General features: G+C 48.4%; 1 protein-coding gene across 1 annotated transcript in view; it reads right to left on the bottom strand.

Annotated features, from left to right (window-relative positions):
* Nucleotides 1–630: 630 nt before the first annotated feature.
* PRODH (proline dehydrogenase 1) overlaps nucleotides 631–26,619 on the bottom strand; it is a 283,848-nt gene continuing 257,859 nt past the window's right edge. Inside the window, exons 13-14 of the mRNA XM_069650361.1 lie at nucleotides 17,646–17,734; nucleotides 631–3,869 (exon numbers count right to left, since the gene is read on the bottom strand). Coding sequence (XP_069506462.1) covers nucleotides 3,679–3,869; nucleotides 17,646–17,734 — 280 coding nt within the window. The 3' untranslated portion in view covers nucleotides 631–3,678. The remainder of the gene's footprint in view (nucleotides 3,870–17,645; nucleotides 17,735–26,619) is intronic.

Below are 26,619 nucleotides of genomic sequence, written 5' to 3'. Positions count from 1 at the left end.
TGACTGTGGCTACGTTAGGAATGACATGCAATGGATTGGGTCCATAGAGAGGTCTCCCAGATCTGACAGCCCATCACCCATTGCCAGAGTCCATCACTCGTTGGCCAGAGTCCATCACTCGTTGGCTAGAGCCCATCACTCATTGGCCAGAGCCCATCACTCGTTGGCCAGAGCCCATCACTCGTTGGCCAGAGCCCATCACCCAGTGCCAGAGTCCATCACCCATTGCCAGAGTCCATCACCCAGTGCCAGAGTCCATCACCCAGTGCCAGAGTTCATCACTCAGTGCCAGAGTCCATTACCCATTGCCAGATGCTGATGACGTGGTGCAGCTCATCTCCAGTAATTAGCTCTTGTATATTTAGTTAGTTACTACTCATTCATCACACCCAATGTCAATGTACATCTATTTAGTGTGCAGCTGAAGATCACAGCACTGGTTCAGCGATGCATTTTGATAGATTACAGATTACATTCAGCTGTGTTTGGTCCAGGGATTACTGTTGGCAGTGCCAACAAGACGAAAGACTACCCAGGAGCCTCTGTCTGTATGGATCTGATCAGGGTCAGCTGCTGAGACTTTGCTGCCTGGATGAATAAACACAAAAATACAAGACAAGACACAGCGAATTGTTCATTCTAATAGTATGACTGCTTTAATAATATAATTTCTTACAAATTTCTATGCTTTTAAAACAATTGGATATTCTCTTTAAAAAAATAAAGCCTCTGCAACAGAGCAGCTGTCAGTAGCAAGACCGGTAAACCACAGAATCGAACTCCACCTTCCAGTCCTACAACCAACAGCTGCTGTTAATGACCTATATGCGACCACCACCCCACCCGATGGTCCATACCAAACTAGCATAATAAGATATACATTCTTCAATGGCAGATAAATAATGTTCTAGAATGATCTTTTATTTCCCCTCTTCCAGGCGGCGTTTCCCAAGATCCTTTTGGGGTTTCCCCTTTAATTAGGGCCTGATCGACATTACTGAATGGATTATGGAGGAAATTCTAACCGCTTTTCAAAAGTGAGCCTGTGCTTGCTTTTTAGACACTACTACTCCTGCAATCTATCTGCCAGTAGTAAAAGTAGTATGCATAATAGGAAGGATACACTTCAGTCTTAACCAGAGGATGAGGGTAAAAAAGCAGCACAAATTTAACAGATCAACCAAGATTCAGGGGGATTTCAGGTGCCCTCCTTTATCAGGGGTTAGAACATTATCTTCACACTTTAATTCCAAGTCACCAATAAAATTCACCCTCAAAAACATATCTAAAAGAATAAAATTCCAGTGTTCACCACCACCACCACCACCCTAGATCTAGGTGTGAGGGAATAGAAGTCACGTTCAAACTCACGTTTTGAATCGGGAGGTAGGCAAAAATTGAGCCTCAGAGGATGTACTAGACAGCAATCGTTAAGACCCAGCAGCAGCGAGATGAGCCATATAGGCAGTATGCACACAATACAGGACAGCAATCAAGACCCGGCAGCAGTGAGAAGTCATGTAGGGAGGATACACGCAATCAGGACAGCAATTATTCAGACCAAGCAGCAGTGTGACAAGTCATCTAGGGAGGATGCACGCAATCAGGACAGCAATCATTTAGACCAAGCAGCAGAGGCTGCACAAATACAAGACAGCGGTCAAGGACCAGCAGCAGTGAGACCAGTCATCTAGGGAGGATGCACGCAATCAGGACAGCAATTATTCAGACCAAGCAGGAGTGAGACGAGTCATCTAGGGAGGATTCACGCAATCAGGACAGCAATCATTTAGACCAAGCAGCAGAGGCTGCACAAATACAAGACAGCAGTCAAGAACCAGCAGCAGTGAGACGAGTCATCTAGGGAGGATGCACACAATCAGGACAGCAATCATTCAGATCAAGCAGCAGAAAGACGAGTCATGTAGGCAGTATGCACACAATCAGGACATCATTCAGATCAAGCAGCAGAGAGACAATTCATCTAGGTACGACGCACGCAATCAGGAGAACAATCATTAAGACCCAGCAGCAGTGAGGAATCATCTAGGGAAGATGCACGCAATCAAGACAGCAATCATTGAGACCAAGCAGCAGTGAGACCAGTCATGTAGGGAGGATGCACGCAATCAGTACAGCAATCATTCAGACCAAGCAGCAGTGATACAAGTCATGTAAGGAGGATGCACGCAATCAGGACAGTATTCATTCAGACCAAGCAGCAGTGATACAAGTCATGTAAGGAGGATGCACACAATCAGGACAGCAATCATTGAGACCAGTCATGTAGGGAGGATGCACGCAATCAGGACAGCAATCATTGAGACCAAGCAGCAGTGAGACCAGTCATGTAGGGAGGCTGCACACATACAGGATAGCAATCATCAAGACCCAGCACCAGCGATACGTCAAGATGGTGGTCCATTGTTCCATCAGCCATGACCAGCAATGTGTTCCAACTCAATCAATAATAAAGGCGTTTAGAATAAAGCAAAACACAATCACAGGTTAAATCTCTCAGCTCTAGCCTGGGACATTAAAACCAATGCCCTGGTGCATTTTGTGGGTCTCAGGCATACTCATTTACTGATTACTAGAAGAATAAATTAGACGACCTTTGATATATCCTGGTCTCTAATCTTTAGAGGGAATCTTCCATTCCAAGTGGCTCGTCTATGGCACAGAGCACATTGCCGCAGCACTGGACTGTGGCACAGATGAGACCAGATCTAAAAGGACTGGGGTTGGATTTTAAAGTTCAATAAGTATTCCTTTGCTTTCCCAAAATCTGGATTTTGCAAGACCTCTGAACCGATTAGCCCAGATTTGCTCCTTGTCATGGACCACAGAATATCTAGTGTGAAGAAAGATCTGTTTCCTATGATAACTTTCTTAACACGCTGATGTGCCGTGGATATGAAACCAAGGCGTCATTCTTTGGCACCAATGCAATACCCTGTTACCATAGGGAAGTACCATCAGTTTGCTGAGCACCTACCGGTTTGAATGCAGAGACCTGGCATTAACTTGTACAACATACTCAACTGCGCCCTTTAAGATTTAGGATTCGATAGACTATTGCCTCGATGTCTTACTAAGCCATGCACAATCTTGGCACTGCCTCTTTGTAGGCCAATTTGACCACAGATAGTCTTAGCCAGCACACACACCTTGCAGAGCTCATGATAGGCAGCACTGCTTGGACCAAGGATCCCTCTTCCGATAGTTAATAGCCTTCTTTTCATGGACGATTCAGAACATCAGAAGTCACTCTTCAGTGGTCCAGGATGCACTTTCCACATTAGTAATCGGACAGCTTTTCAGACTCAATCCCCCACCTTCACTTACCATGCATGGTAAGTGCACAGCTTTAGTGCATTATAATATGCGATTCTGTCCACACATGCCTTCAAACAAAGGACTGTATGCAAGTCACACAGTTGGGTTCTCCTTGTAGGATTTGGCTACAGCATGAATTAGCACAAGTATCATGGAAGTAATTGTAACAGGTCACATGTTTACATCATATAAAATACTGGTATAGGGTTCCTTCTCAGACAAAATATTTGAGACATAAAATGAATATTCCAATTTCAAATGAGTAACAGAAGCTCCAGATGCAGTCTCAGCACATTGGTAGGGAAGGCCACCCCCTCTGCTTCTCGAAGACTTGCATGTTCAGATGCCAGGACTGTAGAAGAGGTTCCCTGTAAGGACACGTCGCTTTATCTCCGCCCAGAGGAGCTGCCTCTCCCGCTTGGCTCCCTTCATGAACCCCCGGTTCTCCTGGGCCCTCCTGGACAGGTATGGCAAAACTTCATTCACTGGTCCATAGGGAACATACTTGTACACGGGATAGCCAGCCTGACCTGAGGTTGGGGAAACACATAAGAAATAGCATTAGTGAGAATGACGAGAGGTTTTTATGCCCCCTAACATTAGCGGATAACTGATCTGAAGTGCAAGACTAAAACCCTGAATATCTGTTGGAATCCCACAAAGGGATGATAACATACTTTGTTCCACAGCTCCGATTAACACAAAGCTCCATCACAACAGAGCAACTGGGTACAGGATAGCACGAACATTCAACATGCTCTTTTCTGAAGCCGCAAGTGCCCACATCCATAACTAGGCCACTGCGACTCGGTTTCACTGCATTCTGTGGCACCGCTATGTGGTCTTCGGCATCCTGTACAAATGAATAACTTGCCAACCTTGCACATACCAATCACAGCTGGGGACAGCAGCTGGGGACAGCAGCTGGGGAACGCAGGATCCCGCTGCTGTTATCCAAGCACAGAAAGCCCTCGTCCTCCACTTCAAATTATTAACATACCTTACAGAAGAGCTGCATTGCAGAAGGACTCATGCACTTGAGGAGGAGAGCAACCTCTGGCGACAGCAACGGAGGAATGGGGAAAGGGATCCTGAAAGTAACAGTTTGCACAATCCTGTCCAGGTCATCCCAGGACAGGATCCCGTCCTTTATGATAGGTTGGGGGTTCGAAGGCAATGGGCATGAAAGCAGCCAGGGTAGAGTGAGGAGTCATCACACATATACCATTCTAAAAATCTAAATGTGTGCAAAGATTACTACTACATTGCAGAAGAGCTATCCAAGCCCTGTGTAATGGAACTGCTCTGGCATTGAACTGCTTTCACACCTGTTTCACACATGCTGGGTGCATGCCTCAAAATACCACTACAGCTCCAGATATAGCTCCAACCCAACCGAAGGCACAAGGTGGAAGCTGTTCGAGACCGGTGGTAGCTGGTGAGTATCCTCCTGCAAGGAGAGGGTACCGAGCCCCTTCCTTCGTACAATACCCTCGTGACCATGAACTTTACAATTTGACCTCTATTTCAGGTGGGAAACAGGTGGAACGTTGCATGCACACAACATTGGAATCGCTTTCATGTTGCTATTTACACTATTCTATACCACGCTTTTCCCCAAAGTCATTTCCTTTTTAGCGATGTATCTTACCTCCATCTTTCAATAAATAAAAACAGGATGCAAATGAAGAATTGGAATCGCAGAACATTCATGTGTATTATAGTCACTCAGCATAAGCATTTGTAATTGAAAACCAGAGTCCTTTTCAAAAAATGAAGACAGTGCAGCATTTGTTCACACAAACCACCCAAAATAGGTAATAGTCCTGTGGGAAATTGGTGCTTCTGAGAAGATGTTTTGTAGTCCATGCATTGTAGCCCCATGCCAATGGTGTCTCTAGTAAATCGCAAACTGGCAAGTACATTATCTGAGCAGAAGATAAACAAATTTCTAACATGTTCAATTTCCTTTAAGCCTGGCCTCGTAACTAACCGAACCTTGTGCTCGGTTAGTGTTTATTTTTAGTTCTTCCCCGCATCCATTGACTTTCGTCAGTCTTTTCTCACTGCCTATTGGCAGCTTCACCTGATTGGCTAAGGGAATACTACGCGTCATTTTAATAAAACCATATCCTGGCAGCGCAGCGGACGAGCACAGAGGTAACGGGTATCTGATAGCTTAACATTTTGCACCCACAGGTACAGTGTTTCCCCAATAATTTCTCAATGGTTGGCTTAGTGAGTCCAATCTCTGAGAAAAGGGGAATCTCTTCTTACAGAGCATTTCTAATCAATGGCCGTTCGTTGGTTGCTCATGCAGCACCAATCCATACGTTTCTCTGAACATACCCCCAATGTTCTGTGCCTAACTGAAACATGGCTCACAGAAACATCCAGCCCTGTGTTTGATTAATGATAGATGTAACAGGGCCCCAACGGTGGATCTCTCCTTTTCGATCTCAGACAGTCTGGTAGCTGATCAAGCTGCCCCACAAACTTGTTAGACCTTGCAGACAGCCCTCAGAGCCATGGCTCTCTTATGAGCTTAAAGCAGTAAGCCTTGGGCTGAGACAAGCCGAACGCAAGAGGCATCTTTCGTATGGACCTACAGAGAACTTGCCATTTCGTCAAGTCCATGAACAATATGATGTTCCTATTCATGACGTAAAGCAGGCCTTTTTTTTACTGCTTTGAACCGGTATAAAGAACTATTTACAGTGGTTAAGCCACTTTCTTCCACTACCCAATCTTCCCCTAGAGCAGTGTCTACTCAAACACTAACTCACTTCCTGATATTTTTGTCACCAAAATCATAAATCTACCCAACAACATCCTCTTGTCAAGACAGAATGTTGTAAATGCAGCTCAGATGGAAGAAGTGGTAGTTGCTTCTCCTTCATGGTCTCACGTCCCTATATTTTCCCCAGAGATCATATTAAATGCTGCACGACACCTTGAATCTGCTGCCCCCACAGATCATATCCCTTTGGAAATACTTGAAGATACTATGACTAACAAAGTCACTGGGGTGTCGCAGGCCATTCATTGGTCTTGTCAGTCTGGCTTAATTCTTGCTGAGCTAAATCAAACCACTGTTCCCCTTCTTAAGAGACCTTCACTGGACCCCTCACGATTGGCAAATTTTTCATCCCATCTTTCGTCTCCCCTTCCAGATAAAACTTTGAGTCTTTGGTATCCCCTCTTTGTTCTTTTCATGAATCTTCAGGCTTGCTTGACCCCCTTCAGTCTGGCTTACATCCGGGGCGCGGCACAGAGTGTGTCCTTGTCTCCATAGTTGATGACTTGACCAGGCTGGTGGAGTGGTAACCTTGATACTATTAGACCTTTTGGCCGCTTTTGACCACTCCATTTTGTTGTCCCACCTGGCGTTAAACAGGTCTCTCTGGGCCTGTTCCGTTATGGTTTGAATCTTTCCTGATTGACAGGGGTGTCTGTGTCCGTCTCTGTCGCTCTGCCCTGTCCTCTATGTTATTTAACATGTATATACAGCCTCTTGTCTGTCTCATCCGTTCCTACGGCCTCTGTTGCTATTCCTATGCCGCGAGTGCTTGGAGACCGTGAATGCTTGGATGAACAGCAAATGGCCCAACTTCAATGGGGACAAGACTGAGGTTCTGGTTGTAGGTTCTCTTCCTAATCCCAATCTATTGATTCCGTCCTTCTGGCCACTAGTTTCAGGGGATTTTCCTATTCCGTTGAAGGTGGTTAAGAATCTGGGTTTTCACCTGTCTGTGGTGCTCTCTATGGCCTCCTAGATCAGTGCAGTCTATAAAACGGGTCATTTTCAACTAACGCTTATCGCAAGGGGTTATCTTCCTTGCCTATTCATCTGCAGCCCTTGGTAGTTGCTTCTCTAGCCTTGAGCCACATCGATTATTGTAATGCCATGTTTTTAGCTCAGCCCATTGGTCTCATTCGCCGGTTACAGCTATTGCAAAATCTGGCTTCCCGAATGGTCACCAATGCTCCCTAGGGATCCCACATCAGTCCTGTACTTCGGCCGCTTCACTGGCTCCCAGTTGCTAAGAGGATTGAGTTCAAGTCCCTCTGCTTGATCCATCAGGCTTACTAGCACCAGGGGCTTGACTATTTACAAGACAAGTTTGCACCTTACCATCCGAGACATACTCTTCGCTCTAGCAATGTATGTCTGGTTACGGTACCTAGATTTCAATTATCTAGGGTTGGTGGCCGTGCCTTCTCGGTCGTCGCTGGCAAATTGTGGAACGCCTTGGCCCTTGCTCTCAGACGTAGCCAGAACCACTTTGAAACCAGGCGGTCATTAAAAACACTTCTATTTTAGATCACTAGATTTTGCTTACAGTTCTGTTCTAAGTATCCTAGCGCCAAAATGCTCTTGCGTGAACGTGTGCTATACACATTTGGATAACTCAACGTCTTTGGGAGGCACACTACAAAGCAAAACATATTTATTGGAGTCTGAATAAAACTTATGTACAATGATACATTCGTAAATGTGATGTGAATCCTGTAACTTGGCAAAGAAAGAGGACTTTTTAAAAAGTTTTACCCATACATTCTATGCATCAGTGAAAGCACAGATAATTCAGAAGTAAATCCCAAATACCACACAGGATGGGGACCTGGAGTATGAAAGCAGACAGGCCAGTGATGTTGCTGGCAATGAGACAGTCAGAGGGGTCATTAGGGTCTAGTCTGGCCTGAGCGTTGTCCACTTGGTTTCTCATTCCACACCTCTATTGTCTGTCCATAATCTCCCTGACCGCAGCTTGTTCCTCCTCCACTGTCTGGTCCTGTTCTTACCAATTAGCTGTCTGACCTTTCTCCCGCTCAGCTCTCTCCTAGTCACCTGATGTTATTATCTTGGCCTTCGTCCGTCTCATCCTTATGTTTCCCCCCAGTCACCTCTGTACCATCTTGAATATCACATTTCCTGTTGCATCCTCCTCATGGTGTGGCTACTCCCACCTATACCGGTAACACTATCTGGCTACTTCCCAATGTTTGGTTTTAGAGACATCGGTCTCACACTGGGAAAGATATGCAGAACGATAGTGGAGTGAGACAATTACCTCTTTCTAAATCTGCTTCATTTCAGTCAGTTCATCACACTTGTATTATCGCTACACCAGTCGATAAAAGCCACATGTTTTTCCAAGCAACTTCCAATTAAAACAAAAAGTATTCATATACTAATATATCAACATCAAAACAATTAAGATTCCTCATGTGCACTTTCCACAAGGCACATTTACATAAGACAAGACAAATCATCAACAACTTGTTACATAAATGTTTTACCAAAGAGTGGGGTTAGTACGTGACAAGGTTATTCTATACATTCAAATCAACGGTCTGTACTTTTCACAACAGTAAATATGTAATGCAAACCTATTTTAAGAAACCAGGTTAGTTCTCACAATAGGTTGGCATTACAAACAATCCACATCCATGTTCTTCCACCCTGGTTTTAATACAATGTTATGTTTCTTGTATTTTAGTGTTTGTGCAAGAACAAAAACCAAAAGGGGTTCTGTGCTTCTTTCGCTAATTTTAAGAAAATATACCTGTATTGAAGATGGCCACGACGCAAATAAAAGACGCTAGGGATAGCGCCCAATGTATTTAGGTCGAAAGACATATCCATTGGGTTTAGAAGAGAAAACCCAAGACAGCTGGAGACCAGACTAATCACCTCCGTTTTACAAAATAGAATGCAACATCAGCTGAATTGATTGGGGTAAGTTAGCCAACCAAGGGAGGGGATGGTATATTTAAGGGTAAGCTTGTGAAAGGGTTAGTTGGGTGGCGACTGGAGGTGTAGGGCATCTGTGAGACCAGAGGAGGAGAGTAGGAAAGGAGTGTAGAGTTTACTGGAGAGAGGGGCCTGTGGAGGATTTGTGCAGGGGAATGAGGAGTACGTGTGTGAGCACCTCCTGGTACTAGCTGTTACTGGAGGAAAGGGTAGTCATAGCAGGAGTACAGAAGTGGTAGTAGCAACAGACTGGACGCAGGGGCAGTAGAGTTACTAGAAGAGGCTGTACTACCGGGAGATAGATAGTGGAGTAAGAGTAGCGGTCAAGGAGATTTGGAAGTAATAGGGGAGCGGTAGTGATGACAAAGAGGTGGAGAGAGAGGTAGCAGTAGTAGTGAAATGAAGAGTAGAAGAGAAATGACAAAGGGTGGAAGTAGGAATGTGGAGTTCATGGTCAGAAGGACAGAAGTCTGGTGGGAGGAGCGCATCTTAGGGCCCTGGTACAACTGGTTTTCCTGCTTGGTTCCTGTTCCCTGAATGCAGGGTGTGATGTCCTGAATGGAATACCATGCGAGTGTCTGGAATGTTTGAGGTTGAATGTGATTCACCCAGGGCAGTTGGAAGATATAGCATGGGTGGTGTGAGCCAGTGGGCTCCCCTCTGTACTTCCCTCCCATCTCCCGATGTCATCTGATGAACCTGTAACCCGATTAAAGCATCTTGACGATCATACCTGCGGCCTACTAGCGTATCCTTTTGCATATCTCTCATTCTTGAAAGTAAAAAATGGCGATGGTCTATTGTTTGCACAGGACCCAGGCAACCCAGAAAAAGACAGGTACCCGTGGGTGTGCTAGAAAAGAGACTGTTGTTGGGGAGGGGGCGGGGGTGCATTTTCAAAGTCCCAGATGGAAGGGGAAGAGGGGGCCCACTGTTAGGAAAGTTTTCATAATTGTATAATTTTCCATCCATGTGTCAACCCGCAAACGTTTTGCTGCTGTTTAGACACCACTGACTGACTTTGTCAGAGAAGCACAGCCCTAAGCTGCACTCCTCTGGGCTTTCGCTCACTTTTTATGGGGAAACTGACATGCCCTTAAGACAGTCAGTGCTGGGAGACTGTTTCCCTTAGTCCTTTCATGTTGCAACCTTTGTGCTACATGTAACAAGTGTGCAATGTAGCTTACCATACAGCACCCTTGGGTCTCAGTCATTTCCAAAGGCCCTAGGAACTCTCGCTGGACTTTATGAACTGGGCAGATGTGTCATGGACTTGTGGCAGCTATCTTTTCGCATTCTTTTTAACGCTTTCCTGCTATGTTAACCGCGTTTGGCACAAATAGGTGGCCTGGCTCCAAAATGGATATGCCACGAGGTTCTTTGTCCTGTCCTTTGGCCATCTTGCCCCTTCACCTTCCCCAGGTCGAGTCGACCCGGGTCAGTCCTTATTTTGTCATGCACTTGCCCGCGAATCCCAGTGCTTTTGCGGGCTTCTGCATGCCTTGTGTGTGCCTCCAGGATGTGGACTGGAATGTCTGATTCCAATACACATCCTGGGTGCCAGAGAGTCTGGAGTGCCATAAATGCCTGGGACCACCGTCGTCCAAGTATGGAGTGTGTGTTTGTGAGCAGATCTCCCATTGGGTCCTCTCCGTTTTGGCGCGAAGGGAACTTTGGATAAGAGGAGGCCAAACACCACTATCATGTCGATCTCCTGAGTTCTCACTGAACAAAGGATAGGATCCAAGTATCCTGCAACTACGAAGCCAAGTCGAGGGACCGCGGGTGACCCGCTGGAAGGTTTGGCACCCTGAGCCCGCTGTCGTCCCGTGGGACCCCTCTGCATCCAGTCGTCCTAGAAGGTCTGTGAAGACGCCTTGACCCATTGGAATAGTGGGACCAACTATTCTCGGCACCTTCATCAAACCCTGCAAGTAAGCTTGTCCCTGGGCCAACCAGTGGACTGACCAGCTTACCCAGTTGCTTTGCTCTGTCACCACCGCCATTTCGAGAAGGCCCTCGAAACTTGGTATACTGCTAGCTCTGTCCCCGGCACCCTCACACCGAATTTCGTACACTTGGCATTGCCAGGTCTGAAGAGACGAGTGTGCCAGGACCGGAGTAAACGCGGTTACCGTGTTGCCCTGCCTCGGCAGAGTCCTTTGCAAGTCTGCTGCATTTGTGACCCTCTTGCCCCTGAAGCCTGCTGCAGTGAAACTAGGTCGATTCATTCACCCGGAGTGGAGAAATCGCCACGGTCCCATTTTGGAATCATTGTTGTATCTCAGGAACTAAAGGTGCCGAGACGTCCTTTTTGCCGCATTCGAACCTGCAAGCTAAGTGGATTGACCTGCCAAAGTTTGGGTTCGCTTGCATCGGCGCCGGTGAGTACTCCAAAGAGTGGCCCCTAGAGCAATGGCCCATTTTTACGCACAAGGGGCCCCTTAGGGCACCTCTCTTTTCCACTGCTATTGCAAAATAGCAACTCCATCCCAAACTCTTGAACTGCCTCTGCCTTCAAGTGGAGGTCCTTCTTGCATAGTGGGAACTTGTTCTGCATCACCTCATCCACCTTCCCGAGCTGCTAGAGACCCCTGAAGAGACCCTATTTTGCCTATTGGCACAACCGTGTGCGCTTGCATTGCATGTACTATTGAGCACAAGGCTTCTCTCTTCTTATGGCTTGGGCTGCCTCGTAGTTCGGTGTATTTTCGATGTTGAACTGGGTTTAAAGATTGTCTGCACTGCCTGTTTGCTTCCCCTCTAGGTTGTCGACATATTTTGTGCATCTAACTCTTGACCCCAATGGTCTTGTATGTATATTGTATTGATTGTGATGTGTTGGTTTACTTAGTGTTACTGTGATTCTTTTGCTATGGTCTATGTTACAAAGGCCTTGTAATAAATGTGCCTATATTTTTGATATAACACCTGTCTGGAGTAATTTGTAAGTGTCCTTTACTATGTGTACTCATTGAGGTCAGTCAGTCACCCTCACCCCTCCTGAGACTTAGTCTTGACCTCCTGCCCTAGCTACCCTGATTGGTCTGGCTTGTCCAGAGGTTACCCTGTTCCAGGAAACTAGGCTGGCCTTCTGAACTTCTGCCAACCAGGTCAGAGTTTAGAAATCCATCTTAACACCCACTGGCCCCCCCAAAGAGGTTGCCCACCACCCAGTGAGAGCAACGTTGGCCCCCAGGTAGAGAAAGCAGGGGACAGAGCGTGTGGACATTCTTGGCATGAATCCCCAAGACAGATGGAGAGAAATCACTTGGTATGTTTGGGGTCATCCAGCACCCAAGCCTATTATGGTGGCTTCCAGAACACCACCCCCCCCCTTACTTAGGCAAAGAAGTGAAGCCAGACAGTTGTATTGCTCAGGATTACTGCGATTGGCCCCTGAACAGGGGTTTCAGTGCTAGCATGCGTCCGGTGAGCGCTGTAAGACGTGTGCCATCCCTGCTACTTTCAGCTTGGTGCCCGGGAGGATAGGTCTGCTTGGGACACTAACGTTTGTGTGCAGCTGTTCCACTGTGCATCCACCTCAAGATTTGCGCCTCCACCGGGTTACACTGGGCAGGTGAACCCTCTGCTCTCAGGGCGCTCTCTTGGGCCCACAGTGTTTTCTGGTGATGGCCGCATTGACAGGTGGAACGATGCAAAAGAAAAAGGAAAAAGGAAAAAAAAAAAAAGTGATGCGATGCCTTACCTAGCTTCGCCCAATACTGGCTGCCCCAACGGGTTGGTCCCCAGAAAAGTTAAAATAATATCAGTGGGGTCCGCTAGGAGTACTCCTGCATTTGTTGGCTTGTTGGAACATAGGGGTACATCCTGAATGAAAAGTGGACATTGCAGCCTGAAAATGCGTCCCGGTGACATGAAGAGCAGAGAGTTGCCTGTGATCTTGATGATCATACCTGCGGCCAACCAGAGTATCACTCATACTTGAATGTAACAGACCCAGGTAAGACTATGTGCGAGTGAAGAGCAGTTGGCACCGGGCGAAAGAAGGCACCATCCCCCAACTCCCTAGAATTCTAAGCGGGGGAAGCTAGAAAGCCCCTACAGAGTTAGGAAGCCATCACTTACGCAAACCACCTCTAGAAATTGTCAAGGTAACAGACAGGGCTCACCGTTCGCTAATAGTATCCGGGATTAGGGACGCTGGGTTAGGGAGGTGGGAAATGCTGGGTAAGTCAAGTGAGAATCGTATTGTCAGGGTCCCATACTATTCCCGTTTGAGACACTATCTGGAGAGGTGGGCCGTCTAAGATTTAGAAAGGTAACTAAGGGGAGGCCTGGGGGGGGGGGGGGGGGGAGAGTCCAGTTGTTTGTGGAAATGGCATGGGTTACAGTGACAGTGGTATTTCCTTGATGTATCCTGTAGGAAGCCTTGGTTTCCCCAGGGCAAGGTGGAGGTTCTGTGCAGCAGTGTTGATTGGCTGAGGTTGGGTGTGAGGTAGTTTGGAATTCTTTTTAGGATTCTAAACTGCCTTTAATTCAAGTTGCCATCTGAGCGGGTCACAGCTTTTGCAGCTCCAGCAACCAGAGACATAAAATCCTTTTAAGAAATAGATTCTACACCTGAAGGAGTATATAATCCATAGATTAAGTGCCTGAGAAATATTGAGAGTCTACAGTGTCATCACTTGAAAGAACAGAAGTCAGATCAGCAACTACAGATGAAGGAAGCGAAGTGAGCTTCAAATTTCTGATTTTCAGTTTTACAGAAAAAGTACCCAGTTAGTATTTAAACTATATGTTTAAGAAAAGGAATTGCAAGTGAAATCTATTGTAAAAAGTTGTAACGCTATCTGGCAGGTAGTTTTTGCTTGTTGCAGCATATTTGCCATATGTTTATTTTACTAACCTAAGCGAGCGGGTAAACCGCATTGCATTCTTTTCTCAAACGAACTAATAGAAAGTTGTCTACTGTAACCGCAAACTAGCAGTTTGCTCGTGTCGCTCTTCGTTCTGGCGTCGCCAGCGCGAGGGGTTTTCCTACTGGCTGGCTTGGAGTAAAGGCCCTAGGGCATTGTAGTGCCTGCACACGCGACACGTCTGTCCGCGTCCCTCAAGTCCGTTTCAAAGGCTATTCAGCATTCAACTGAACGCAGCCGCATCAGCCGTTAAATGTTATTTTAGTCATAAGAGCGAACAAACTCACACAGTGAAGCGCCGAGCCACGCTATGAGCTGCAGAGTTCATTTTTCTTTTTGAAAAGAGGTAAGGACACGTTGACTCATTTAGAAAACGTTTCCAGGAGTGGAACTATTTTACACAAAAAGAAGCAGAGAAGCCGACACAGCATCTGGGCATTTATTCAGAGACTATGGCTTGTAAAAGCATTACTAGTTTGAAGGTTGAAAGAGACTAAAGCAATAAAGATACTAAGGGGCAATATTGCTGAAGACTTCTTTAAGAGCAAGCACCACTTCATTCTTCAACATAAAAAGGGCCTCTCAGCTAAATAGCATAGGCAGCAGGCATGAAAGGGAGGATTGGGCAAATTTAACACAGAAATGTTAGAGAAGTAGCAGACAAACTTGTAATGCGTTTGTGATTTATCTCTTAGGTTATCTTCGGAGCAATCCAGTCGTGAGGAGGTCAGGTTCTGAAGTCCAGGGCTAGAAGAAACCTGCGTTTGTTATTTTCTCTACTTCCCCTTTCCCCTTGGGTTTGCCAGCTTGATAGTTGTTACTCAAAGACTGTTGGGTCGGCAGACTTGGAGGGTCTGGTGGGCTATAGTCACTCCTGCAGGAATTCTGAAGCTGGACCTGACGGGGATGGCCCAAAGCACCAACTGCCCCAAGCCGCAGTAGACCCAACAATCCTAAAAATCAACAAACCAATTTGACCTATTATGTGGTGTGGGGGCGAATTCTTGACAGTGTGGCCCAGTCACAACTGACCTTATCCTGCTTTTCACTACCCCCTCTCGTCTTCACCTTAATGTATTCCTTCCTCCTCCCATTGTTCCTATCCCAATCTAATTACTGCTATTTCTTGAACACTCAATGCCCCTTTTGCTCTTTCCCTTTGTTACCACCTCCTCTAGTTCACGCTCGCCCTCTGTCATCACCTTCTGCTCACTCCTACCCTCAGATGGCACCTCCTCTGCCATGTCTTTGTTAGCTGTCACTACTTCCCTTTGCTCTTCACTGATTCCACTTCTCCACTCTCCTCAGTTTCTCCAGCTCTGCTCCTTACACCACTCTCCATTCTTCTACAAATGGGAGCCTCCTGCACACTGCCTGGCTGGGGGTTGGATTTATAGTGTATTCACCCATGTGGGCCTTCTAATGAGTCTCTGTACCTGTTCACCATTTGGTGAGGGCTGTGGTTGGCTAATCTCCATATGTACACCCAAGTATTCGGGGCTCAAGGGGCTGGGACAAGTTCATAATTGGTCCAACCCCCCCGCCAATCTTGGGTTTTAGACATTCTCCCTTGACTCTCCTCAGGCTGCCTGTCCAGTGGGTGGTATAGAGGCTAGGAACAGACTTGGTTAGCTTTTGGAGTAATTAATTTCTCAGAGCATGGAGGGAAATGGTAACATTGTATCCATGGCATGAAAGTCTCTTGCCACGTAACAATGTCTGAAAAGCGTCTGCCATGCTTAACTCTGTTCCAAGGACTGAAGAGTTCAATGCAGGTCCTGCAAACTCTGAGAAGAGTTCTTGATGTGCTAGTTAGGCTTCAAGAGTATCTAACAAACACTAACATTGTCAAGTTCATAAAACCAAGTTCCCTTGAAGGGAAAAAGGTATCTTTTTCCACCGTATAGTTTTGGGCCTGCTCAGGGAGAGCTTCAGGCCCTCAGTTGGTGAGAGGATGCAACAGCATTACCTTGCAGGGCTGCATAAGGAGTTTGTGTACGGGAACCACTTTCAAAACGGAGCCGTCGCGCTGGCCAGTGGGGTGTGAAGGTCTGAACCCCCCCCCACCCCCCAATACTCGCCTCCGATTCAGCCCAGTCATGTGACCAGGAGCAGTGACCAAGGGATCCACCCAATACCGCTCCCGGACCCAATATCCACTGGTGCAGGATTGGAGACACCACCATGCCCCCCCTACCCCCCCACCCAACCTCCCAGAGACACCACCATGCCTATCCCCAGAACCAGGCAGAGATATTCATCATAGTGGGCATGGGGTCACGCAATACCTTTGTATCTTGTGATGGGGAGACCAGTGCAGGCCATTGCTAGCCAAACAGTAGTTATTACGATTATAGGATGTTGACATTTTTTAATTCTTTATATTTAGTAATTTACAATAAAAAGAAACAGGAAAAAACATATCTAGTAATTTGCTGGCAAGTTGGCACCTGTAATTCAAATCAATACTTTTGACTGGGATATTGACAAGGACATAACTGGCCAAAAACAACAAAGATATGCAATATTCAATATCAAAGAGAAAGCCATTACTGAAAGTGTACACATGGCGTACAACTGGGGAAAGCTGGGGATTCAGGAATGCCGAGGGAACGGACACTCTAAATTCATAAGCAGGGCTGACACTATCAAGGTGGATCGCCTCCACAACGCTCCATCTATGTTCTCGCCCGCGCTTGCCCTTATGCTTCCAAGCCACCCTCAACCCTTAGTGTTATTATGGGATGAAGATCTGGAAGAGCACTATAAACTAGCAGCAAAGTCGGCTGCATTACCTGCCGCCAGGATAGTGCTGGAGCGTAACTGGCGGTCCCCTACCGCGCCCGAATTCAGGGAATGGTGGGTCAAATTATGGTTTGTGGTGGATATGGGCAATATCGAGGCCACGCTTAAAGTCAAATGGCCACATTTCTGGCATTCAGTTTGTAGCCCCGAATGATAATCCCGCACTACATTATAAGCCATACGATATGGTGTCCTGTATGATGCGTCATGGTGCTACCCGCTGACTATGCTGTTGGACTGTTACTGTTTGTGTGCCATCTAGATGGTTAATTTTGGGTTTTCCTTTTCTGTTTTGGGATTTTTCTTTTCACTCATTTGAATTTGTCCCATGCTGTAATGTGCTTGATTTCTCTGCTTATGTTTACAGAATGTCTAACAATGAAACTGCTCATTTGTTCAATGGTATTACACATTGGTCCCAAATGTTTGACTGGATATTGTCCCGTCTCTTTCCGTTCAATAAAATATGAATGAAAAAAGCAAAACGATCTCCTCCCTCTGGTGCTAGCCCATCCCACAGTGGCACACTCGTTTTCAGTACTGGGCATGGATATAAAGAATGCAGTTTTCTGTACATGTAAGCAATCTCTGTACTCGTGCTCTGTTGCCAGCGGCTCCCCTCCATCCTCTGCCTTGGGACTGGGGCTACTACTGCCTGCAATAGGGCCTTGTGTGCAGTGCTTGCTGAAACGCTCTTCTCCAACAAATCCACTCAAATAAGCATTACACCATCCCCCCATTTCCACCAGCAAGGGCATTCCACCACCAGATTCTCACGATGCAACATGTAAGCAGGGTCTACCCCTTGGTATTGCACCTCTTCCTTTGTGCAATTACAGTCAGGAGGTCAAAAGAGTCCTTACCCAGAGAGAAGCTGATCTGGTCACACATGCCAAGCAGCTGGCCAAAATACACCTTGTTCTCCGAGGGGTGGATGCCAAGCTCATTCATTCTGAAAAACACAAAAGCCATTTAAGTTATTTGCTCAACACTGAAACATTGCAAAGTTACACTGGTACAGGAAAAAAGCACAAACAATGGTGCCTAGTCTTGTAGGTTGCAACAATGACTCATTGATTTATGTAGCATTCAGCAACCATCCTGCAGCAGTCTGACGGGTACTTAAAACACATGCATGTGACAAGGGAGCCTCCATTTCTTGTGGTTCACTAGCCTTGGAGAAGATCTTACCTTTCGGCTCTTGCAGCTTTTGAATAGGAACACTGAACAGAGGCAGAGCAGAGGTGGCTGATTGTAGGCAGTACACTTTGGGTGCACCACAACAACCCTGACCTCCTGGCAGTAGGAACCCAACCTTTGGTATAAGTCTGTACTGCACAGGTTGGTAGAGTGACTGAGCAGCCAGGCTTGTTGCAAGAGGGCTCAATGTGAGCTGTAGGGGAGTTACACAGAGATTCACAGTGACAAGTATTCAAATAAACCCCTACACACAAGGTTTCTTGATTAAACAATTATTCATGTATTTATCAGTCAGTTTGAATAAACCTTCTTCAGAAGGGGCAATATAATAGTAACACAAATACACTCCAACATACACACCGAGTTTCCCTAAATCAGTAAACACCCATTTGGGATGGCACACATACACTGCCCACACCCTCCGGGGACTTCAATAGCCAGGACACAGTGGACATGAATATATCACTGTTGCATGTAGGGCAATACTTAGGAGTTTGTCAAAGAAAAATATTAGAATAAAACAAGGAGATCTCACAAATATTCTGAAGTAGGCACGTACTTTTGGTAACCCCCCAATGCAAAGTAAGTTGACCCCTTCCTGGAAGGAGGGCTAAACAGAGTAGGAGGGCACAAGAGATATTCAGGGAGCCAGGCCAAAGTCAATTGGACAAATGTCAAGGTGAGCTGAAGCAATTCTTGCAGGTTGGTAAAAGTCTTGCACAATGTTTTAGAAGTCTTTGTAGAAAAGAAGAAATCAAAGTAGGGCCACAAGTTGATTAGGCTTGTGAGGTAAATAAGCTGTTGGCAACTCTACAAAAGCAACCATGACAAGTCTCCACTGAGAACAAGTGAGGTGACATAACAAGAGGTAAGTTCTTAGACTTTACAGTACCTTTATTTAGAGGAAAAGGGCTTTGGCTGGCTTCTGTTCCTGGCCAGCTCTGCAGATCACGTGTTCCTGGGCCTCAGTCGTGGGGACAAGAGGGAGGTCGTCTGGAGGACTCCTGCACTACAACGGGACAGTCGGTGACAGAAAAGGACCAACTTCTATTCAGTGACACTTTGCGGTTTCAGCTCCTTGCGTCTAAGCAAATAGCAACAATGCAGACTCTTGGCTGTCGAGATAGACTTTCCTTGCATCTGGGGTCCAGCACTCTGTTGAGGTGGCTCAGGCTCGGCCAGTCCTGCTTTCTGGGAGTCTGAAGGATCTTCCTGGAGCTCTTGGACAACTTAAAAGCAATGCACACGAACTGGTGTTCTTTTCGCCAAGAGGATGTCCAGGTGGCTTACTTCGGAGTTGATTGGTCCCACCAAATCAAGGGGAGAAGTCGTCCCTGCAGGGCTTTCTCTAGTCAAAACGAATTTGGAGTTTCAGCACAGCAGCAGGGCTTCACCGGGCAAACCAACGGTCCAGGTGTTGCAGCAGGCATCTCGTCCAAGCTCTTCTTCGGATTCCTTCGTCCAGTGGTCGACTCTGCCTTCCAAGCCAAAAAGCCTCAACTTTTATGCAGGTTTCTCCCATTCATTGCATCCTAGCTGTTAGTCACCCAGCAGGGGACAGCCGGCCGGCCAATCACCTAAGAGTGCATTTCGGCTCCTAGGAGACCAAGCACAGGGAGTTTTGGGCACCTCCCTCACATCCTGTCCCCGCTAGACACCCTGAGCCAGAGGCGGGCTTCACTCGTAAATCCCGCCAAAGACAAAAAGAACAAAGGGACCAAACTTGGTTTGATACGCAGAGTAAATATCAAGGACTTTTCCACAAAGAAATGGCAAAAAAAGAAGACCAGTGCCATTTTGACAAAAATGGCACCTTTGGGTGCTTTACTGCAGCTGCGAACGCAGCCCGCAGTAAACGCACACCACAGTAGTTAAAAGTAAACCACTGCCAGAGCCGCCAGGAGGCACCAAGATGTGCTAACGTATCTCGGCCGATCTCCGTCCCGGGGCGCCGAATTTGCGAGAATTGAGCCCCCCCCCCATCCTCGTTGAAGCTGGATTCTGACCTCCATGTAGGCAGGCTGAACCTTTGGTGTGCCAGCGGTGAGCGGTCCCGGAGTCCTGCGGCGCCGGGAGACCGAAGTTGGGCAGTGCTTGTATTCAAGGCGTTTGCAGTTCGCGGTCCTCCCCAGCGGGCAGGCCGCACAGGAGACAGCTGCCCTTCGGTGGGTGAGGTGCGGCAGCCTACCCTGCGGGCTTGCTGCTTGCCTGGTGGGTTTGTGGCGTTCGGTGTGCCTCTGGAGGTGTGCCCATGGTCCGGAGGACTGCGGGACCAGGGCTGAGGCGTTTGGAGCGGTGGCTGCCTCCTCATACCCCCGGGGATAGAGTGCGGCAGATGGCGCAGCTGGTTGCCGGGCTCGTGTGAGGGCTCCAGCACGGCAGGCGCTCGGTGCGCCGCTGGAGGTGTGCCCGTGGTACGGACTGCGGGACCAGGGCTGAGGAGTTTGGAGCGGCGGCTGCCCCCCCACTCCCTTGGGGATCGAGTGCAGCAAACGACAGAGCTGGCTGCCGGGCTTGGGTGAGAGATCTGGCGCAGCAGGCCCCTTGGAGCAGGCGTCCAGCGAGGCACGGCGGCCCCGTCACCCGCAACGTAGGGGGAGTTCTGGCCTCTGGAGCTGGTAAGGGACTTGTGGGGCTCCCCGTGTTTCCCTGCTGTGTTGTGTTGGAGCAGGGGGGTGCTACCCGAGGACTCAGCCCGGGCTGCGGTGGTGAGAGGAGACCGGGTGTGCCTGGTCCACGGGCCCCGGGAGTTGGCTGGGAGTTGGTTGGCCGCTCTGGGTGGAGGCTTGTGGTGGGTGAGTGGTCCCCCTCCTGGAGACCCTTAGATTAAAACATCGCTGGACACTGATGCGGGTGCGCCTGGTGAGGGTGCTCTAAGCTGCATGTGCCATTGCCCCGGGGGCCTGGATCTCTTTGTTGGAGTGACAGAGTGAGTGGAAGGGAGAGGCCATCCGGACCGGGCCGTGGACCCTAATGCAACTGCCCCTGGGGGTCTCCTATTTTTCTGGCAAGGATGTCCTCTTGATCCCCTTTGAATGGACTGGGTGCAGGCCCTACAAAAGTATCGACGAGTGCTAGCAGAGAAGGGGGAGGAGGCCGTCATGCAGGCTGGGCCCCAGTCAGAGGCATCAGAGGCTCTATCAGTGAGCAGCAACATGGCAGCCCTGCTGCAGGAGATAGGAGGCTTTAGAGCAGACGTTAAACGCCTGGCCTCCTTGGATAAGAAGGTTGATGCCGTTGAAGACCGTGTCCAGGCTCTGGAGGCCAATCAGACATCGGCAGACATCTTTGAGACGCAATTTGATAGGAGGCTGGCTGAGCTTGAGAGGTGGGAGGAGAAGGTCACCCTCAAGCTGGATTATTTAGAAAATGGGTAACAGCGCTCCAATCTAAGGTTTTTTGGTATGCCAGAGCTGGAAGGGGAGTCACACGCGGACATTGCGAGAGGGGTCAATGCGATTATAAGTAGTCTTTTTGATGGGGAAAATACCAGTGAGCCCACAATTGATAGAGCCCATAGGGCAGGGGGACGCGTGGGTGAGCCCCGTTCGGTCCTTGTTAAATTTCATTACCTTGCTGAAAAGGCCAAGATCCTGGATTTAGCACGTAAGAAGCGCCCCATCGACTGGAAGGGCGCTCAAATCAAGATTTATCAAGATCTTTCGGCGCTCACCCTTTCTCGGCGGCGCCTTTGTGGGCCCTTGACGAGGTGGTTACAGTCCAAAGGGGTCCGTTATAGATTGGGCCACCCGTTTTCGCTTGCCTTCGAGGTAGATGGCTACAAATACTCTCTCTCCTCAGAGACTGATATTCAGCGAGTAACTCGTGAGTTGCTGGGAGACTCCTCCTCGAAGGACGATGCAGGGAGGGGAAAGGGGTCAGACTGAGGCCGCCCCGGCCCATCAGAATTTGTGGGTCAGCGACATGTGCGGGGGCACAGGAAATTCAGGAAAGTGGCGCCCCCTTCCCTGAAGCAACCGACGCCCTGACTTTGTTGGAGGGGGTTTTTGCGCTGGCTGTTTAGAGGGGATTGTTGGGGCCAACTGTCTGGTCTTGTATTGGTCATGACCGCCCCCTGTGTTTGTGGTTCTTTGTTTTGTTTCAAGCTTTTTGTGGGGTCTTGGGGCCGGAGGAGGTGGTAAAAGCAGGCCGTGGTGTTTGGGGCATGTCTCTTGTTTAGGGAAGGGGGGCTCAAAATGTTTTTGTTCATTTTAAGGGGCAGGCACCCGGGTGGAGGCGATCTCTGGTGGCCTGGTAGCCCGCCGGTGAGATGTCACAGTCTATCCAGGCGCTCAGTGGTGGGAGTGTGGGGGAGAGATTGTGTTTGCTTTGTTGGGGTGGTTTTGGGATGGGGATCTGGTTGTTGTTTGCATGGTTTTGGGGGTCCTCAGGGTTGATGGGGTTTCTGAGATGCAGGGGTTACATAGGTCTTTGCTTGATCTCTTCTGGTGCGCGGGGGCTTTGGGTGGGGACATCTATGTTTGGCCCCCAGGAAGGGGGGGGGGGGGGAGCTTCTTATGGCCTGTCAGATGGCTGATTCTATGCAGAAGTTGTTGGTGGGGTCACTGAATGTGAGGGGATTAAATTCTCCTACGAAAAGGTCACTGGTGACGAGGGAACTCGCTAGGCTTTAATTGCACTTTCTTTTTGTGCAGGAAACCCACTGGGTTAGGGGGAAGGAACCGCTGCTTCGATCCAAGGCTATTCAGCATTTGTTCCAATCCCCATACATGGCGAAGAAGCGTGGGGTGGCTTTATTGGTTTCTCCCAAGGCTCTTTTTATCCCAAAGGCTCACAGATCCGACCCGGAGGGGCGCTATATTATGGTTAAGGGGTCAGTCAGAGGCAAGTTGATTACCCTGGTGGGGGTTTATGCCCCAAATGAGGCACAGGAACATTTTTGGGAAAGGATGGGGGAGACTATTCGAGGCTTTGTGGAGGGTGCATTGATAGTTGGCAGTGATTTTAACATGGTTCTCTGGCCGGACAGGGATAGGAAGTACCTCTCCTCCTGCCCCGACCAGCGTGTTCAGAGGAAGTTAGCGGACTTGTTTCGACAGACCAATGAGGTGCTGGGCCTGGTGGACGCGCATGCCATTGAGGGGAACCGTGACCCTCTCTACCTTTTTCTCTGCGGTACACGGTGCGTTCTCTAGGATAGATTACGTTTTAGTGGATTCAACGCTCCGGGATAGTATCTCAGACTTTGGCGTGGACGTTGTCCCGTGGTCTGATCATGATTTAGTTAGGGTCACGTGGGGGTTCCCCTGCAGGTCCAGTCCAGGGCTCGGTGGATAGGCAATGATACACTGCTGCTAGAGAAGGAGTTTAGGCAGTCTCTTTTGGGTTCAATTAATGAGTATTTCCTTCTTAACGACACAGTGGAGGTGGATGTCCTGGGTGCGTGGGATGCATTTAAGGCCACAGTCAGGGGCGTGCTCATGGAGATGGGTGCGAGAAAGAAGAGGGAGAGGGGTCGGGAGGAATTTAAGTTGAGGGGGCGAATAGCTGCCATTCAGCCGGGAGGAAAGCTGAAGTCCCAGATGGGCCTGGGAAAATGGGAGGAGCTTCAAAGTCTTCAGGCTAAACTGTCAGCCTTGCTCGTGGGACATACGGAGAGAAAGCTGGCCGTTTTGAAACAGCGGTATATGGAGAGGGGGGAAAAGACGGATAGGATCTTGGCGTGGTGTCGGAGGGAGCTTCGTAACAGCAGGAGGGTGAATCGTATTATGGGTCGGGAGTTCTGCAGGATGACCTGATAGCAGCAGAGTTTGGGCATTATTATGAGGGTCTTTAATCGGAATATTCAGGTGATGGGGCTGACGTGGACCAGTTTCTGGAATCTCTTCACATTCCTCGCCTTGCCGCGGAGATCGTTGACGTGTTAGAGCTCCCAGTTTCTCCTCAGGAGGTGGTTGATACCATCTCTTCTTTGAGGAGTGGCACAGCGCCAGGGGACGATTGCTTTACTGTCTGATTTTATTAGACGTTCCGCTCCGCCGTAGCCCCGTTTCTGGCTAAGGTGTTTAACCCCGCCTTGGATTCTGGTTCCCTGCCTCCCTCCATGACGTCAGCTCTTATAGTAGTGTTACCGAAAGATGGGAAGGATCCCTCACGATGTCAGTCATATAGACCCATTTCCCTTCTTAACGTAGATGTTAAGAGTGTTGGCTAAACTCTTGGCGAATAGGCATTTTAAATTTCTTCCCTCCCTGGTTCACGGAGACCAAGTCGGATTCATCCCTGGTCGCCAGGGGTCAGATAATGTGAGGAAGACCTTGGGGCTAATGCATGAGGTGTCGAAGCAAGAGTTGGAGGCCTATCTCGTCTTTGGACTCAGAACGCCTTCGACCGTGTTGAATGGCTATACATGAGGGTACTACGGAAAATGGGCTTTGGGGACAACTTTTGTAAGTGGATCTCTGCTTTGCACAATGGTCCCTCAGCTAAGGTGCTGGTTAATGCCTGCATATCAGTGGGGTTCCCGCTCTCTCGGGGCACACGTCAGGGGTGTCCCCTCTCTCCTCTGTTGTATGCGTTGGAGCCTTTTGCCATCAGGGCTGATGGGGGACTGACTGGGTGCATTGCGGAGACCATGAATTCAAGTTATCCTTATTTGCAGATGATATTTTGGTGTACCTGACAAGTCTTCGCGAGGCTCTCCCGCGGTTGTTGGGTCCGATTCGTCGTTTCGGGTCATTCTCTGGGTTAAAGGTTAACTTACCCAATTCATGTATAATTCCTATGGGGGGGGGGGAGTGGATCTTGAGATTGAGGGAAGAGAGGAAGTATATGGTGTGCGTGTGGAGCGAGAGTTTACCAGGTATCTGGACACTAACATTCCCAGAGATTTAGGCAAAGTGTTTGAGCTAAACTTTCCCCCTCTTCAGGCAAAAATCCAGGGCGATCTTTTAAGGTGGGCCCCCTTGACCCTTTCATGGTTTGGGCGAATGTTGGTGGTCAAAATGAATATTCTCCCGGGGCTCCTCTATCTTTTCACGTCCCTTCCTTGCCTGGTCCCGGACTCCTTTTTTGCATTACTGCAATCTGATATCCTTCGTTTCATCTGGAATGGTAAGACACCTAGAGTAAGATTGTCTACCTTGACCCTTCCCAAGTCCTATGGGGGCTTTGGTTTCCCAGACTTTAGAGGTTATTATAAAGCAGCTCAATCACGAGTTATGCTGGAGCACCTGAGGGACGAGCTGCAGACATACTGGACATATGTGGAAGATGTTCAGGTCCATCCAAGAAAAGTTAGGGACCTCCTCTGGGCTCCCCCAGGCTCCATTCCAGAGCCCATTAAATCACATCCGGTTCTTGCTGTCTTGTGCACGGTTTGGAGGCCCACTAGAGACAATAAGCTTCTTTCCTCTTGGCCATCCCCCCTGACATCTTTGTGGGACACCCCGATTGATCTGCGAGGGGCTTCCGGGAGACGCAGTCATGGTCTGATCAGGGGCTGGAAAGGGCTTCCCAGCTTTTTAATAAATGGGTTTTCATGGATTACGATCAAATGGCGGAGGTGCTGGAGGACAATCCGCTTTCGATCTTTGACAATTTGAGGCTCAAGGGAATCCTCAGCCAGGCGCGGTGGGTGGCTGACTTATCACGCCCCTTAACTCCTTTTGAGAGGATTCTTGCGGAAGCCAAGTCTAGGAAGGGCTCCCTTTCTAAGATCTATAATGTGCTAGTTACATCTAACTTAACAGGAAGACAGTCATTCAAGCGTATCTGGGAGGAGCAGTTGGGCCGGACCTTGGATGACCGAACATGGCAGTCAGTTTTTAGGTCGGTGCTCCCTGGGGGGGGCTGTACACGGCTGCTATGGAACATAAAACTTTAAGATTCTGCACTCTTAGCATCGTCCCCCGTTGTCTCTGTCCAAGATGTTTGTAGAAGTATCCCCATTGTGTCCCAGATTGTGTTCCAATAAGGGTACCTGGTTTCACATGTGGTGGGAGTGCCCGGTTATCCGGGTATACTGGGTGGAGGTGCTTAGCTGGATTAAAGACATCCTGGGAACGAGCCCCTCCCTCCACCCACTTGAGGTTCTTCTAGGCACGCCCCAGCCTGATAAAGAGGTGGGTTCCTTCTCGGGGGTAATGGGGGCCATGTTGAGAGCGGGAAGACTGGCTCTGGCTCAGAAGTGGAAGAGCTCACTAGCACCCTCCAAGACAGAGTGGTTTACCAAGTTAATAGCTATTTTCGAGTATGAGAAACTGTCTGATATTGCCAACGATTCTATGTCATCTTTTTTGCAGGAATGGACTGTGGTTATACTTTGTGCGGACTGTGAAGCCTTGAAACTATGAACTGTTTGGTGGTCTTATGTACCTTGACGCCGGGGATGGGTTGCTGCTGTTTTTAGCAGTTGAAAGGTGCTTGGGTGTTTGCGGGGACTTCACCATTAGCTTGGCCTAAATGTAAAGATGCGTATGTGTTTAGTCCCTACTCTTAGTCTCTAGCACCATGGATTCTCAGAGGCGTAGTCAACCTGGGGTTTGGGGGGGTGGTGGGGTAGCGGGAGGAATAGGGTGGGGGGGATAATGGGAGGGCTTTGTTGTTGGACAGATTCATTTGTTGTTCTCTGTTAAATGTCTCTTAGTGGACTTGTTTTTCTTTTGTTGAAAACTT

Source organism: Ambystoma mexicanum, chromosome 3p (assembly GCF_040938575.1).
Source record: "Ambystoma mexicanum isolate Mex_15411 chromosome 3p, UKY_AmexF1_1, whole genome shotgun sequence".
Taxonomy (NCBI): domain Eukaryota; kingdom Metazoa; phylum Chordata; class Amphibia; order Caudata; family Ambystomatidae; genus Ambystoma; species Ambystoma mexicanum.
This window is presented reverse-complemented; position numbering and strand designations above follow the sequence as displayed.